This window comes from Apodemus sylvaticus, chromosome 23, assembly GCF_947179515.1.
Source record: "Apodemus sylvaticus chromosome 23, mApoSyl1.1, whole genome shotgun sequence".
Classification (NCBI taxonomy): Eukaryota; Metazoa; Chordata; class Mammalia; order Rodentia; family Muridae; genus Apodemus; species Apodemus sylvaticus.
Genome location: NC_067494.1, coordinates 55504608 through 55522497, shown reverse-complemented (window position 1 = coordinate 55522497; position 17890 = coordinate 55504608). Strand labels below are relative to the sequence as shown.

General features: G+C 39.9%; 1 protein-coding gene across 1 annotated transcript; it reads left to right on the top strand.

The window, feature by feature from the left end:
• The first annotated feature begins 17120 nt into the window (after positions 1–17120).
• LOC127673792 (vomeronasal type-1 receptor 4-like) lies at positions 17121–17675 on the top strand. Its single transcript, XM_052169548.1, has one exon. The coding sequence runs from the start codon at positions 17121–17123 to the stop codon at positions 17673–17675; it is 555 nt and encodes a 184-aa protein (XP_052025508.1).
• The last annotated feature ends 215 nt before the right edge of the window (positions 17676–17890 follow it).

The window sequence follows — 17890 nt, the reverse complement described above, 5'->3', positions numbered from 1 at the left end:
TGATTTTTTTCAAAGAACCAGCTTTTAATTTTGTTGATTATTTGTATGGTTCTCTTTGTTTCTACTTGATTGATATCAGCTCTGAGTTTGAGGATTTCCTGTCTTCTACTCATCCTGGGTGAATAAGCTTCTTTTTGTTCCAGGGGTTTCAGTTGTTCTCTCTTTTTTTTAATTTTTTTATTCGATATAATTTATTTACATTTCAAAAGTTTTCCCCTTTTCTAGCCCCCCACTCCCCGAAAGTCCCATAAGCCCCCTTCTCTTTACCTGTCCTCCCACCCACCCCTTCCCTCTTCCCTGTTCTGGTTTTGCCGAATACTGTTTCACTGAGTCTTTCCAGAACAAGGGGCCACTCCTCCTTTCTTCTAGTACCTCATTTGATGTGTGGATTATGTTTTGGGTATTCCAGTTTTCTAGGTTAATATCCACTTATTAGTGAGTGCATACCAAGATTCACCTTTTGAGTCTGGGTTACCTCACTTAGTATGATGTTCTCCACCTCCATCCATTTGCCTAAGAATTTCATGAATTCATTGTTTCTAATGGCTGAATAGTACTCCATTGTGTAGATATACCACATTTTTTGCATCCACTCTTCTGTTGAGGGATACCTGGGTTCTTTCCAGCATCTGGCAATTATAAATAGGGATGCTATGAACAGAGTAGAGCATGTATCCTTATTACATGGTGGGGAGTCCTCTGGGTATATGCCCAGGAGTGGTATAGCAGGATCTTCTGGAAGTGAGGTGCCCAGTTTTCAGAGGAACCGCCAGACTGCTTTCCAGAGTGGTTGTACCAATTTGCAACCCCACCAGCAGTGGAGGAGTGTTCCTCTTTCTCCACACCCTCTCCAACACCTGCTGTCTCCTGAATTTTTAATCTTAGCCATTCTGACTGGTGTAAGATGAAATCTTAGGGTTGCTTTGATTTGCATTTCCCTAATGACTAATGAAGTTGAGCATTTTTTAAGATGCTTCTCTGCCATCCGAAGTTCTTCAGGTGAGAATTCTTTGTTTAACCCTGTACCCCATTTTTTAATAGGGTTGTTCGGTTTTCTGGAGTCTAACTTCTTGAGTTCTTTATATATATTGGATATTAGGCCTCTATCTGATGTAGGATTGGTGAAGATCTTTTCCCAATTTGTTGGTTGCCGATTTGTCCTCTTGATGGTGTCCTTTACCTTACAGAAACTTTGTAATTTTATGAGGTCCCATTTGTCAATTCTTGCTCTTAGAGCATACGCTATTGGTGTTCTGTTCAGAAACTTTCTCCCTGTACCGATGTCCTCAAGGGTCTTCCCCAGTTTCTTTTCTATTAGCTTCAGAGTGTCTGGCTTTATGTGGAGGTCCTTGATCCATTTTGATTTGAGCTTAGTACAAGGAGACAAGGATGGATCAATTCGCATTCTTCTGCGTGCTGACCTCCAGTTGAACCAGCACCATTTGTTGAAAAGGCTATCTTTTTTCCATTGGATGTTTTCAGCCTCTTTGTCGAGGATCAAGTGGCCTTAGGTGTGTGGGTTCATTTCTGGATCTTCAATCCTGTTCCATTGATCCTCCTGCCTGTCACTGTACCAATACCATGCAGTTTTTAACACTATTGCTCTGCAGTATTGCTTGAGGTCAGGGGTACTGATTCCCCCAGATTTTCTTTTGTTGCTGAGAATAGTTTTAGCTATCCTGGGTTTTTGGTTGTTCCAGATGAATTTGATAATTGCTCTTTCTAACTCTGTGAAGAATTGAGTTGGGATTTTGATGGGTATTGCATTGAATCTGTATATTGCTTTTGGAAAAATGGCCATTTTAACTATATTGATTCTACCGATCCATGAGCATGGGAGGTTTTCCCATTTTTTGAGGTCTTCTTCCATTTCCTTCTTCAGAGTCTTGAAGTTCTTGTTATACAGATCTTTCACATGTTTGGTAAGAGTCATCCCAAGATACTTTATACTGTTTGTGGCTGTTGTGAAGGGGGTCATTTCCCTAATTTCTTTCTCAGCCTGCTTATCCTTTGAGTATAGGAAGGCCACTGATTTTCTTGAGTTGATTTTATAACCTGCCACTTTGCTGAAGTTGTTTATCAGCTGTAGGAGCTCTCTAGTGGAGTTTTTTGGGTCACTTAGGTAGACGATCATGTCGTCTACAAATAATGATAGTTTGACTTCTTCCTTTCCAATTTGTATCCCTTTGACCTCCTTATGTTGTCGAATTGCCCGAGCTAGTACCTCAAGTACAATATTGAAAAGATAAGGAGAAAGGGGGCAGCCTTGTCTGGTCCCTGATTTCAGTGGGATTGCTTCAAGTTTCTCTCCATTTAGTTTGATGCTGACTACCGGTTTGCTGTATATTGCTTTTACTATGTTTAGGTATGGGCCTTGAATTCCTGTTCTCTCCAAGACTTTAAGCATGAAAGGATGCTGAATTTTGTCAAATGCTTTTTCAGCATCCAATGAAATGACCATGTGGTTTTGTTCTTTGAGTTTGTTTATGTAGTGGATTGTATTGATGGATTTCCGTATATTGAACCAACCCTGCATTCCTGGAATAAAGCCTACTTGATCATGGTGGATGATCGTTTTGATGTGTTCTTGGATTCGGTTGGCAAGAATTTTATTGAGTATTTTTGCATCGATGTTCATAAGGGAAATTGGTCTGAAGTTCTCTTTCTTTGTTGGATCTTTGTGTGGCTTTGGTATCAGCGTAATTGTGGCTTCGTAGAAGGAATTGGGTAGTGTTCCTTCTGTTTCTGTTTTGTGGAATAGTTTAACTCTTCTTTGAAGGTCTGATAGAATTCTGCACTGAAACCATCTGGTCCTGTGCTTTTTTTGGTTGGAAGACTTTCTATGACTCCTTCTATTTCTTTAGGCATTATGGGACTGTTTAGATGGTCTAGTTGGTCCTGATTTAATTTTGGTATTTGGTATCTGTCAAGGAAATTGTCCATTTCCTCCAGATTCTCCAGTTGTGTTGAGTACAGTCTCTTGTAGTAGGATCTGATGATTTTTTGGATTTCCTCAGTTTCTGTTGTTATATCTCCCTTTTCATTTCTAAGTTTGTTAATTTGGATAATTTCTCTGTGCCCTTTGGTCAGTCTGGCTAAGGGTTTATCTATCTTGTTGATTTTCTCAAAGAACCAGCTCCTGGTTTTGTTGATTTTTTGTATGGTTCTCTTTGTTTCTACTTGATTGATTTCGGCCCTGAGTTTGATGATTTCCTGCCTTCTACTCCTCCTGGGTGAAATAGCTTCTTTTTGTTCCAGGGCTTTCAGGTGTGTCATTAACCTGGTAATGTATGCTCTCTCCATTTTCTTTTTGGAGGCACTCAGGGCTATGAGTTTTCCTCTTAGCACTGCTTTCAATGTATCCCATAGATTTGGGTATGTTGTGTTTTCATTTTCATTGTGTTCTAAAAAGTCTTTAATTTCTTTCTTTATTTCTTCCTTGACCAAGGTATCATTGAGTAGAGTATTGTTCAGTTTCCACGTGTATGTGGGTTTTCTGTTGTTTCTGTTGCTATTGAAGACCACTTTTACTCCATAGTGATCTGATAGGAGGCATGGGATTAGTTCTATCTTCTTATATTTGTTGAGGTCTGTCTTGTGACCAATTATATGGTCGATTTTGGAGAAGGTACCATGAGGTGCTGAGAAAAAGGTATATTCTTTTTTTTAGGATAGAATGTTCTATATATGTCTGTTAAATCTAATTGGTCCAAAGCTTCAATTAGTTTCATTGTGTCCCTGTTTAGTTTCTGTTTTCCTGATTGGTCCATTGAGGAAAATGCAGTGTTGAAGTCACCCACAATTATTGTGTTAGGTGCAATGTGTGCTTTGAGTTTTAATAAAGTTTCTTTTACGAAAGAGGGTGCCCTTGCATTTGGAGCATAGATGTTGAGGATTGAGAGTTCTTCTTGTTGTATTTTTCCTTTGACCAGCAAGAAGTGTCCCTCAGGGTCTCTTTTGATGACTTTGGGTTGAAAGTCAATTTTATCTGATATTAAAATGGCTACTCCAGCTTGTTTCCTGAGACCATTTGCTTGTAAAATTGTCTTCCAGCCTTTTACTCTAAGGTAGTGTTTGTCTTTGACCCTGAGGTGTGTTTCCTGTAAGCAGCAAAATGTAGGGTCCTGTTTATGAATCCATTCAGTTAGTCTGTGTCTTTTTATTGGGGCATTAAATCCATTGATGTTAAGAGATATTAAGGAATAGTGATTGTTACTTCCTATCATTTTTGACGTCATTTTTTAAATTTGATTGCTTAACTTCTTTTGGGTTTGATGAAAGGTTACTATCTTGCTTTTTCCAGGGTGAAGTTTCCCTCCTTGTATTGGTGTTGTCCTCCTATTATCCTTTGTAGGGCTGGGTTTGTGGATAGATATTGGGTAAACTTGGTTTTGTCATGAAATATCTTAGTTTCTCCATCTACGGTGATTGAGAGTTTTGCTGGATATAGTAGTAGTTTTGGCTGGCATTTGTGTTCTCTTAGAGTCTGCATGAGATCTGCCCAGGACCTTCTAGCCTTCATAGTCTCAGGTGAAAAGTCTGCTGTGATTCTGATAGGTCTTCCTTTTTATGTTACTTGGCCCTTTTTCTCTTACTGCCTTCAATATTCTTTCTTTGTTTAGAACATTTGGTGTTTTGATTATTATGTGATGGGAAGTATTTCTGTTCTGGTCCAGTCTGGAGTTCTGTAGGCTTCTTGTATATTCATGGGCATCTCTCTCTTTAGGTTAGGGAAGTTTTCTTCCATAATTTTATTGAAGATATTTGCTGGCCCTTTAAGTTGTAAATCTTCACTCTCATCTATGCCTATAATCCTTAGGTTTGGTCTTCTCATTGTGTCCTGGATTTCCTGGATATTTTGGGTTACAAGCTTTTTGCATTTTGCATTTTCTTTAACTGTTGAGTCCATGGTTTCTATGGAATCTTCAGCATCTGAGATTCTTTCTTCTATCTCTTGTATTCTGTTGTTGATATTAGCATCTCTGTCCCCTGATTTCTTCCCAAGGTTTTCTATCTCCAAGGTTGTCTCCCTTTGAGTTTTCTTAGTTGTTTCTACTTCTGATTTTAGATCCTGGATGGTTTTGCTTAGCTCCTTCACTTGCTTGTTTGTGCTTTCCTCTAATTCTTTAAGAGATTTTTGTGTTTCCTCTTTCATGACCTCAGCCTGTTGACCAAAGTTCTCCTGTATTTCTTTAAGTGTTTTTTTGCATTTCCTCATTGTTGGCTTTTGTATTCTCCTGGATTTCTTTCAATGATTTTTGTGTTTCCCTTGCAAGGGCTTCTAACTTTTGATCCGTTTTCTCCTGCATTTCTTTAAGTATGTCCTTCATGTGTTCCCATACCAGCATCATGACCAGTGAGTTTAAATCCAAATCTTGTTTTACTGGTGTGATGGGGTATCCAGGACATGCTAGTAGAGGAGAATTGGGTTCAGATGTTGACATATTGCCTTGATTTCTGTTAGTGACGTTCCTGCATTTGCCTTTTGCCATCTAGTTCTCACTGGTGTTACTTGGTCTTGTCAGTGCTGGACTCACCAGTGCAAGCTGCCCCTTCCCAGTTGGCCTCTGGTGCACAGCTTACCCCCTGCACTGCCTGTATACAGGGTGCTGCTGCCCAGGCTGTTCAGATCCCGAAGCAGGCACCCGAAGGCTCCCGCTGGGGCCCGCTGGAATCACTGGAGCACACCGACTTCTCCCAACTGGCCGCCCGGAAGCCCCTCTAGCCTCTCGCAGGACCTGGAGATGTGGTGGCGCCGCCCAGGCTGATCTGGATCCAGAAACGGAGAGAGTTGAGCTGAGGGCTCCCGCCTTAGGCCCTGCCCCAGATTGTGTCTGTGGACCAGATGGAGCCCATGTGCACCCCCAGGGAGCTCCGAAGGTGTATGCTGCCGGGACCTCCCCTGTGTTCTGATCACTCCGCTGGGCAGCCAATCCCCCAACCGGGCTGTCACACACAAGGTTAGCCTGGCCGCCTAGGCCCTGAGTCCAGGCAAAAGCCTGGGAGGCCAAGGTCCGAGCAAAGTTCCCCTAGGGTTATGACTGTTAATTGGGTCCACCAGGTAACCAGGATGGCGGGCATGCCCGCGCTCCCCGAAAGCGCCGGGAGAGTCTGCTGTGCTAACAACCTCCTGGGCGGGTTGACTCACAGATGGCCCACCAAGCCGCCCAGTTCTTGGGGTCAGTCCTGTGCGTTTTGGGGCCTAGGCTCCTGCTTTGTTAGCCTCAGGCTATGCCCCTTAGGGCTCTGCCCGCCAGAACTCTCTGTCGTCCTGCAGGCAAAATGGCGGCGCGTGTGCAGGCCTGGGCAAAAAAACTCCTGGCTGGGTTGGCGCCCCGATGCCCCCCCCCCCGAAAAGCCCAGGGCCTGGGTGCAGGCCCATGCCCATCGGGCTCAGACCCCCGCTGTGTTGGCCTCGGATTGTGTTTGTGTACCTCAGTCTGTCTGATGTCACTGGAAACCAAGATGGATGTGAGCCTCTCCTGACTGGTGGGAGGCCGAGTTCTGAAGTGCTCAGTTGTTCTCTTAATCTTCTAGTGTATGCTCTCTCGAATTTCTTTTTGGAGGCACTCAAAGCTATGAGTTTTCCTCTTAGCACTGCTTTCATAGTGTCGCATAGATTTGTATATGTTGTACCTTCATTTTCGTTAAATTCTAAGAAATCTTTTATTTCTTTCTTTATTTCTTCCTTGACAAAAGTATCATTGAGTAGGGTATTGTTCAGTTTCCATGTGTATGTGGGGTTTCTGGTTTTTTTTTTTTATTGTTATTAAAACCACTTTTACTCCATAGTGGTCTGATAGGAGGCATGGGATTATTTCAATCTTCTTATATTTGTTGAGGTCTGTCTTGTGACCTACTATATGATCGATTTTGGAGAAGGTGCTATGAGGTGCTGAGAAAAAGGTATATTCTTTTGCTTTGGGATGAAAAGTTCTATATATATCTGTTAAATCCAATTGGTTCAAAGCTTCAATTAATTTCACTGTCTCACTGTTTAGTTTCTGTTTTCCTGATCGGGCCATTGGTGAGAGTGGAGTGTTGAAGTCACCCACAATTATTGTGTTAGGTGCAATGTGTGCTTTGAGCTTTAGTAAAGTTTCCTTTATGAATGAGGGTGCCCTTGTATTTGGAGCATAGATGTTCAGGATTGAGAGTTCTTCTTGTTGGATTTTTCCTTTGACCAGCAAGAAGTGACCTTCCATGTCTCTTTTGATGACATTATGTTGAAAGTCAATTGTACCTGATATTAGAATGGTAACTCCGGATTGTTTCCCAGGACCATTTGCTTGTAGAATTGTCTTCCAGCCTTTTACTCTAAGGTAGTTTTTGTCTTTGACACTGAGGTGTGTTTCCTGTATGCAGCAAAATGTAGGGTCCTGTTGACGGAACCAGTCTATTAGTCTATGTCTTTTTATTGGGGAATTGAATGGTTATCTTCTTTTGGGTTTGATGAAAGAAGCTTAATATCCTGCTTTTTCCAGGGTATAGTTTCCCCCATTGTAATGGTGTTTTCCCCGTATTATCCTTTGTAGGGCTGAGTTTGTTTAAAGATGTTGCATAAATTTGGTTTTGCCATGGAATATCTTGGTTTCTCCATCTATAGTAATTGAGAGTTTCGCTGGGTATAGTAGTCTCGGCTGGCATTTGTGTTCTCTTAGAGTCTCTTAGAGTCTCTTAGATCCACCCAGGATCTTCTAGCTTTCATGGTCTCTGCTGAGAAGTCTGGTGTGATTCTGATAGGTCTTCCTTTATATGTTACTTGGCCGTTTTCTCTTACTGCCTTTAATATTCTTTCTTTGTTTAGTGCATTTGGGGTTTTAATTATTATGTGACGGGAGGTATTTCTGCCCAGGTCCAGTCTGTTTGGGGTTCTGTAGGTTTCTTGTACATTCATGGGCATCTCTCTCTTTACGTTGGGAAAGTTTTCTTCCATAATTTTGTTGAATATATTTGCTGGCCATTTCAGTTGTAAATCTTCACTCTCATCTATACCTATAATCCTTAGATTTGGTCTTCTTATTGTATCCTGGATTTCCTGGATGTTCTGGGATACAAGCATTTTGCATTTAGCATTTTCTTTGATTGTTGCGTCAATGGTTTCTATGGTATCTTCGGCATCTGAGATTCTTTCTTCCATCTCTTGCATTCTGTTGTTGATATTTGCATCTATGGCCCCTGATTTCTTCTCAAGGTATCCCATCTCCAAAGTTCTCTGCCTTTGTGATTTCTTAGTTGTTTCTACTTCTGTTTTTAGATTCAGGATGGTTTTGTTCAGTTCCATCATTTGTTTGTTTGTTTTTTTAGGTAATTCTTTAAGAGATTTTTGTGTTTCCTCTTTCATGACTTCTGCCTGTTGACTCAAGTTCTCCTGCATTTCTTTAAGTTTTTTTTTTTCTTGCATTTCTTCTTTATTGGCTTCTGTCTCTTGAGCCTTATTCTCCTGCATTTCTTTAAGTGATTTTTGTGTTTCCATTATATGGGTTTCTAGCTTATTTATGTTCCCCTGTATTTCTTTAAGAGATTCATTTATGTCCTTTTTGTATTCTTCTAGCACCATCATGAACAGTGATTTTAAATCCAAATCTTGTTTCTCTGGTGTATTGGCATAACCAGGACTTGCTTTTGTTGGAGAGTTTGGTTCAGACTCTGCCGTATTGCCTAGATTTCTGTTAGTAGTGTTTCTGCATTTGCCCTTTGCCATCTTGTTCTCTGGCATTAGTTGGACTTGTCTGGCTGGTGTTTGAGCCTCCTGAGAGGCTCTAGGTCTATTTCTGCAACACTAGATGGCTGGGTTTCCCCTGTTGCAGATTGCTGATGTGCTGTCCTCCTCTTGGGTGCCCTTGCAGCCCTAGTGTGCTTTGCCCCAGATTGTGTCTGTGAACCAGATGGTGCCCGTTTGCTCCTTCAGGGATTGCTGAGGGTGTATACTGCGGGACCTTTTCTGAGTAATGGTCACTCTGCTGGGTAGCCTAACTCCCAACCAGGTTGGTGCACACAAGGCTAGCCTAGCTGCTCAGGCCCTGAGTCTAGGCAAAAGCCTGGCAGGCCAAGTTCCCAGCAAAGTTCCCCTCAGGCTATGAGTGTTAATTGGTTGTGTCAGGTGGCCAGGATTGAGCTGTGAGCATGCTCCCTGAGTGTGCAGGAGAGTCTGCTGGGCTAACAACCTCCTGGCCGAGTTGGTGCACAGATGGCCCACGGAGCAGCCCAGGACCTCGGGGCAGTCCAAGGCCTGTCTGGCTTAGACCCCCAGCTATGTTGGCTTCGGGCTATGACTCTTAGCTGACTTTGCCTGCTATAACTCTCTGGCACCCCATAGGGAAAATGGCAGCACGTGCGCCAGGCTGGGCAAACAACCTCCTGGCCGGGTTGGCACACTGATGGCCCCGCGAACAGCCCAGGGCCTGGGTGCAGGCCACTGCCCATTGGGTTTAGACCCTGTGATGTTGGTCTCAGGTTATGTTTGTGGACCTCAGGCTGTCTGATCTCTCTGGCATCCAAGAACCAACATGGAGGCAATTCTCTCTTAACTGACTGGCGGAAGGCAGCTCTTTAATATCTTTTAACATCAATGGACTCAATTCCCCAATAAAAAGGCAGACTAATAAACTGGATACATAAACAGGGTCCTACATTTTGCATACATGAAACACACCTCATTGTCAACAACAAACACTACCTCAGAGTAAAAGGCTGGAAAACAATTTTACAAGGAAATGGTCTCAGGAAAGAAGCCAGAGTAGCCATTCTAATATCAGACAAGATTGACTTTCAGCCTAAAGTCAACAAAAGGCACACAGAAGGATACTTCTTACTGGTCAAAGAAAAAATCCACCAAGAAGAACTCTCAATTGCTCCATTTGGAACATCTATGCTCCAAATGTAAGGGCACCCTCATACATGAAAGAAACTTTACTAAAGGTCAAAGTACACATTGCACCTAACACAATGATTGTGGGGGACTTCAGCACTCCACTCTCCTCAATGGACCAATCAGGAAAACAGAAACTAAACAGAGACACACTGAAACTAATTGAAGCTTTGGACCATTTGGATTTAAGATATATATAGAGAGAACATTTCACCTTAAAGCAAAAGAATGTAACCTTTTCCTCAGCACTTTAGGGTACCTTCTCCAAAACTGAACATATAATTGGTCACGGCAGACCTTAACAGATATAAGAAGATCAAACTAATCCCATGCCTCCTATCAGACCACTATAGAGTAAGAGTGGTCTTCAATAGCAAAGAAAATAAAAGAAAAACACATAAGCATGTAAGCAGAACAATATTCCCAGTTTTCTGAGGAGCAGCCAGAATGATTTCCAGAATAGCTGTGCCATCTTGCAATCCCACCAGCAGTAGAGGAGTGTTCCTCTTTCACCACAGCCTTGCCAAAACCTGTACTATTCTCAACAACAAAAGAACTTCTGGGGGAATCAGTATTCCAGACCTCAAGCAATACAACAGAGCAATGGTGTTAAAAACTTCATGTATTGTTACTGTGACAGGCAGGTGGATCAATGGAATAGGATTGAAGACCCATAAATGAACCCACACACCTATTGTCTCTTGATCTTCGACAAAGGAGCTAAAACCATCCAGTGGGAAAAAAGATTGTTCACCAAATGGTGCTGCTTCATCTGGAGGTCAGCAAGAAGAAGCATGAGAAATGATCCATTCTTATCTCCTTCAACTAAGCTCAACTCCAAGTGGATCAAGGACCTCCACATGAAAACAGACACACTCAAACTAATAGAAAAGAAACTGGGGAAGACCCTTGAGGACATGGGCACAGGGGACAAGTTCATGAACAGAACACCAATAGTTTATGCTCTAAGATCAAGAATTGACAAATGGGACCTCATAAAATTACAAAGTTTCTGTAAGGCAAAGGACATTGTCAAAAGGACAAAAAAGCAACCAGCAAATTGTGAAAAGATATTCACCAACCCTACATCTGACAGAGGGCTAATATCCAATATATACAAAGAACTCAAGAAGGTAGGCTCCTGAGAGCCAAATAACCCTATTAAAAATGGGGTACAGAGCTAAACAAAGAATTTCCACCTAAAGAACTTTGAATGGCTGAGAACCACCTTAAGAAATGTTCAACATCATCAGTCATTAGGGAAATGCAAATCAAAACAACCCAGAGATTTTCCCTCACAACAGTCAGAATGACTAAGATTAAAAACTCAGGAGACAGCAGGTGTTGATGAGGATGCAGAGAAAGAGGAACACTCCTTCACTGCTGGTGGTATTGCAAGCTGGTACAACGACTATGGAAATCAGTCTCGTAGTTCCTCAGAAAACTGGGCATGACACTTGTGGTGGACCCTGTTATACCACTCCTGGGCATATATATGCCCAGATGATTCCCTGGCATGCAATAAGGACACATGCTCCACTATGTTCAAAGCAGCCTTGTTTGTAATAGCCAGACGCTGGAAAGAACACAGATGTCCCTCAGTGGAGGAATGGATACAGAAAATGTTGCATATTTACACAATTGAATACTACTCAGCAATTGAAAACAATGAATTCATGAAATTCTTAGGCAAATGGTTGGAACTGGAAAATATCATCCTAAGTGAGGTAACCCAATCACAAAAAATACAAAGGGATGCAGTCATTGATAGGTGGATAATAATTAGTCTAGAAGCTCTGAATACTCAAGACATGATTAACATATCAAATGATTTACAAGAAGAAGGAAGGAGAGGGCCCTGGTCCTGGAAAGGCTTGATGCAGCATTGTAGGTGCGTACCAGCACAGAGAAATGGGAGGGAGTTGGGTGGACAGAAGTGGGCTTATGGGACTTATGGAGAGGGGGTAACCAGGAAAGGGGAAATCATTTGGAATGTAAGCAAAGAATATATAAATAAAGAATAAATAAATGAATGAATCATCAAACAATAGAAAATAAAAAAGAAGCAACTCTAGACATGAAAAACCTAGGAAAGAGAACAGAAACTACAGACAAAAGCATCACCAGCAAAAAACAATAGATGTAAGAAAGAATCTCAGGCATACTAAATATGAAAAGCCACAAGGGAAAATGCCCAGAAACATAAAGGCAAACCAATTGGAATTACATCTGAGTTCTCAACAGGAAGTCTAAAATCCAGAAGTAACTGCACAGATGGCTTACAGAATCCTTGTGACCACAGATATTAGCCCAAACTACTAAATGCAGCAAGATTTCTAATTACTATAGATGGAGAAATGTATATATTGTATTACATAACCATATTTTAAAAATATCTTTCTACTAATCCAGTCCTGTAGAATATAATAGAAGAAAAACACAAGGAGGAAACTACACCCAAGAAAACAAATCATTGTTCATCGTCGTCGTCGTCGTTGTCGTCGTCGTCATCATCATCATCATCATCATCATCATCATCATCATTCTCATCCTCATCCTCATCCTCATCATCTCACAGAAACACCAAAAAGTAGAAAACACACAAGCACACACACACACACTACACAGTACCATCATCAACATTAAAAGTACAGGAAAAAACAATCACTGGTCATAAATAGTTCGGATATCAATGACATCAATTTACAAATAAAAAACGGGCTAACAGACTGATTCATAAACAGGATCCATCTCTCTGCTACATATAAGAAACACACCACAGAAACAAAGATAGATACTCCCTCAGAGGAAGTGGCTGGGAAAAAAAAAGCAGCCATTCTAATATGTAGTAAAGTTTGTTTAGAGTCACCCCAAGGTACTTTATGCTGTTTGTGGCTATTGTGAAGGGTGTCATTCCCCAAATTTCTTTCTCAGTCTGCTTATCCTTTGAGTATATAAAGGTTACTGATTTGCTTTCGTTGATTTTGTAGCCAGCTACTTTGATGAAGTTGTTTATCAGCTGTAGGAGTTCTCTAGTAGAGTTTTTGGGTCACTTAAGTATACTATCATATCATCTGCAAATAGTGATAGTTTGACTTCTTCCTTTCCAATTTGTATCCCTTTGACCTCCTTATATTGTCTAATTGCTCTAGCTAGGACTTCAAGAACAATATTGAAAAGATATGGAGAGAGGGGGCAGCCTTGTCTAGTCCCTGATTTTAGTGGGATTGCTTCAAGTTTCTCTCCATTAAGTTTGATGTTAGCTACCGGTTTGCTGTATATTGCTTTTACTATGTTTAGATATGGGCCTTGAATTCCTGTCCTTTCCAAGACTTTTAGAATGAAAGGATGCTGAATTTTATCAAATGTATTTTCAGCATCTAAAGAAATGATCATGTGTTTATTTTCTTTGAGTTTGTTTATGAAGTGGATTGCATTGATGGATTTCCTTATATTGAACCTGATGTATTTCTGATAGGTCTGCCTTTATATGTTACTTGACCTTTTACACTTACTGCTTTTAATATTGTTTATTAAGTGGATTTCATGCTTTTATTATTATGTGACTGGAGGAATTTCTTTTCTGGTCCAACCGTTTGGGAATTCTGTAGGCTTCTATATTCATGGGCATCTCGTTCATTGGGTTAGGGAAGTTTTCTTCTATAATTTTTTTGAAAACATTTACTGACCCTTTATGTTGAAAATCTTCACTCTCTTCTATACATGTAATCCTTAGATTTGGTCTTCTCATTTTGTCCAGGATTTCTTAGATGTTTTGAGTTAGGAGCTTTTTGCATTTTGCACTTTCTTTGACTATTGAGTCAATGTTTTCTTTGTTTTTTCAGCACCTGAGATTCTCTATTCTATCTCTTGCATTCTGTTGTTGATGCTTGCAACTATGACTCCTGATTTCTTTCCAAGATTTTCTATCTCCAGAATTATCTCCTTTTGTGATTATTGTTTCTATATTCATTTTTAGATCCTTGATAGTTTTCTCCAGTTCGTTCACTTGTTTATGTTTTCCTATAATTCTTTAAGGGATTTTTGTGTTTATACTTTAAGGTGTTCTACCTTTTGAGCTATGTTCTTCTGTATTTCTTAAAGGGATATTTGTATTTCCTCTTTAAGGGCTTCTACCTGTTGACCCATGTTCTCCTGTATTTCTTTAATGGAGTTATTTATGTCTTTCTTGAAGTCCTCTATCATAACCATAAAATATGATTTTAAATCCAGATCATGCTTTTCTGGTGTGTCAGGGTATCCAGGACTTGCTGTTGTGGGAGAACTGGGTTCAGATGGTGCCATGTTGCCTCGGATTCTGATAGTAAGGTTCTTTCATTTTCCTTTTGTCAGCACGTTATCTCTGGTATTAGTTGTCCCTCCCATGGGCCTGGAAACCTGTCTCAGAACACCTGGGAGACCATCTCTCCTCTGGCACAGAGGGCTGTGGCTCAGCCCAGCTCCTGTGTACAGATTGAGCCTGGAAGGACCTTGTCCCAGATGCTCTCCCACTCCTGTTTCCTGTGCTCATGGCGGTAACTCCTTGCACAGTCACCTGAGAGAAAATTGCAGTCGCACTCCCTGGAGACCAGTTCACCCCTGGCAACATTCTTACCCAGATGGCTGAGGATCATTCCAGCTCCTGGGTGCAGATGGAGCCCAGAAGGGCCCAGCCCTGACTCTCTGCCATACTCATGTTCCTTGTACTCCTGGCCATACCTGCCTGCATCTATTGCTGATATTTTTCAAAAAGAAATATTGTATGACAAAAGTCTAAGTAGATAGACAAAAAAAATCCTGAAACCTTCCTTGATTCCTAGAGATTAGTTAGGAAAGTTATGTTCCCAGCACTCTGATCATTTTCTAAAGACGAATCATATTGTTCTTGGAAAACCTTGAGCACATTGAATGGTAAATACATAACTTTTATCAAAGGAGATGTAACAATAAAAATCAGACTTGTCCTACAAATTGCATTCAAATTCTCATCTGTCTTTTGTCTAAAGGCTCTTTTCTTTACTATTGACCTTAATCAAGAGAGGCAAAATGGCCAAGCTATCTCAATTAAGCTTTTCGAATTTACTCTTATTTCCCATCATCCAACTATCTACCTTATTGCAGAATGTTCCTATGACTCTGGGGCCACTGTAAAGCATATTGAACTTGTTGCTGCCAAAAGCTCCTCAATTGCAGTGGGATATCAAGCAATGTAATTTCCCATACCATTTTATTATATATGACTCAGTTCAGAACAGATCATAAACAAGTCTCAGAAGTTCATTATTTTCCTCACCCCTCTCCTCCCTTAGGAATATATTGCCTTCCTTTGTATTAATGGTCAGAATTAAGATGTATTTCCTATTACTTGTACATGATTGTCTGCATTGTTTCACTTATTTATCTCACTGGATTTCCATGATTTATCCCTTATGATAGCTTTTTTACTGGTGATATTATTTGCATTCTCTTTCTCTACTGCAGCACATGGGAACAGAGACTCACAGGTAGACATTACAAAACATGTGAGGCCTTGAAACACTCATCCCTAAATGAAAGGTTTTCATCAAATCCCACCCATCGGGGCTGAGAACATTTTCTGGAAGAGAAAACAAAAAGAGTGAATAGCCAAAGATGATGGAAGACACCAAGAAAACAAGCTCCTCAAAAGCAAAGTGTCCAAAGCTCATACGAACTCAGACACTGACCAGCATGCACATGGCCTGCATGGATCTGCAATAGGTACTTAGCATGAATACTGTGGCTTTCATTTCGGTGTTTTATTTAATCTTGAGTGTGTCCATGAATATGTATTAGTTTCTGTTTCTTTTCCTTTGCTTATATCCTGTTTGCTTGCTTTGTTTTCTATATAAATTATATTATATTTTATATTATATTTTATTGATAATTCCTTAGAACTCTTGTTTTCTAAATTGCAAACTGAAAGATAATCTCTCAGAATGGAAGTGGAAGTAGGGAAGAAGTAGTATGATAATAGAGAGTGAATCAAGATGCATTACCTGAGAAATAAATCTATTAGAAATAAAAGAAAAAAGAGAACTCAGAGTATCATTTCACTTAAAAGCAGTGGTTATCAACCTGTTAGTCATGACCCTTCTAGTGGGATTAAAGGCACTTACACAGTGAACTCATAGCATGTATATATATATACCAGATATTTACATTATTATTCATAGCTGTAGCAACATTACAATTCCATGTAATTAGCAACATTACAATTATGAATGAGAAATGAAAATGAATTTATGGTTGGTGACAACACATGATGAACACTATTGAGGGAATGAAGCAATAGGAAGGTTGAAAGCCACCACTTTAAAGTTTTAACAAATTCTTCCTATCACTGATGATTCTCCTAATAATTAATTATTTTATATACTTGAATATTTTAATCACTGAACTTTTAATAAATAACTCAGAATTCTTTCATTAAATTCTTGGGTTTTTTTAACCAAAAAAAAAATGAAAAAAAAAGAAAGCACAGTTCAATAATCTCATTTATCATTGCATTCATCCTACTTTACTGAGAAGTCAGAGGCTCTTTCAGAAGTTAGCACACAAGTCACCATTACCCATTGTAGTCACTTCATTCAGAATTTATGTTTTAATGGCAGCCATATGAGCTTCCTTGTGTGTCCTATTATCATGAAAAAAGTACATGCAATGGTCACCTAAAATGTCATTTGGTTCCTAATGTATTACTTTGAAGAATTGCAATATGTCTTTTGGTGATTCTGCTTCTTTATTGACATTCCTTTTTTCCTGTGGTAGGCTTCATTCTTCATAAAGGGTGCCACACCAAGTCACTTAGAGGAAAAGTGTTGTTGTGATATATTAACTAAAGATTTTCCATGCTCAGGTACCTCAACTTAATAACATAACTTATTAGTTGTTTCATGTAACATGCAACCACCATTATGGCAATAAGGGACACCATCCAATATAATTCAAGCATATCAAGCTACATCCATATGGCTACCTCTATGTCTTATCTCACCATGAAGCTCCTCAAAACAAGCACATCTATTATTCTTCTCATCCTATCAAGATGCCAGTTCTTGTTGCTAATAATTCCTGGAACCATGTAGCTTTATATTCACTGCAGATAGAGTATTGATAATAAATGAAAAAAATAGCCTCAGTCACATGTTGCTTATTCGACCAATGGGATCAGTGAGATCTCTTACAACAACTCACAAGAAGGGTTATCATCTTATCCTGCTCCATAATCATGGAGGATGCCCTTTCAGAACATTCTGTTTTCTTGTATGGAAAATGTTCTGTGTTTCCCATTTACATTGCTTCTTGTGTGTATATGAGCTGGGTCTTTTCATTCATAGTAAACATAGCTTTTCCCATGTACATGACAGCAAGACTGAACAATAGGAACATTACACGCCTAAGGGTGTATGAATTCTGTTATACTGTTCATCATGACAAGGTCACTGACATTCTCAATGCAATATTTCTCTCTGTTCCTGATTCGTTGCTTATGTTGCTGATGCTTTGTTCCAGCGGTTACATGGTTTGCATTCTCTACAGACATAAGCAGAGAATGAAGCACATTCACAGAAGCAACTTTTCCTTCAGGTTCTCCCCTGAGTTCAGAGCCACAAAGACCATTCTGCTCTTGGTGAGCACCTTTGTCTTCTTTTACACAATTTCTTGCCTCTTACAAATTAACATGTCTCTTGCACATAATCCAACCTCATTATTGGTGAACATGTGTTTTATTGTAGCTACAAGTTTCCCAACTGTGTGTCCCTTTTTAGTGATCTGCCATTAATTTTGTCAATCTTTACTCTGTTCTGCCTATACAGGAAACAATATATCCTAACCATATCAGTAAAAACAAGATTGTTTGGTTTTAAATAATCTATGTATTTCATTCAAGTACATCTACATATTCAAACATGTCACAAAAGCAGGTGGTGTTCATTCATGAAATAATCTGTAAAATTACAAATAGTGAATATAATATAAAGTTTATTTTGCATATAC

What these genes read in the sequence shown, in the direction of transcription:
- LOC127673792 (XM_052169548.1), top strand. Translation starts at nt 17,121, where the DNA reads ATGGAGGATGCCCTTTCAGAACATTCTGTTTTCTTGTATGGAAAATGT.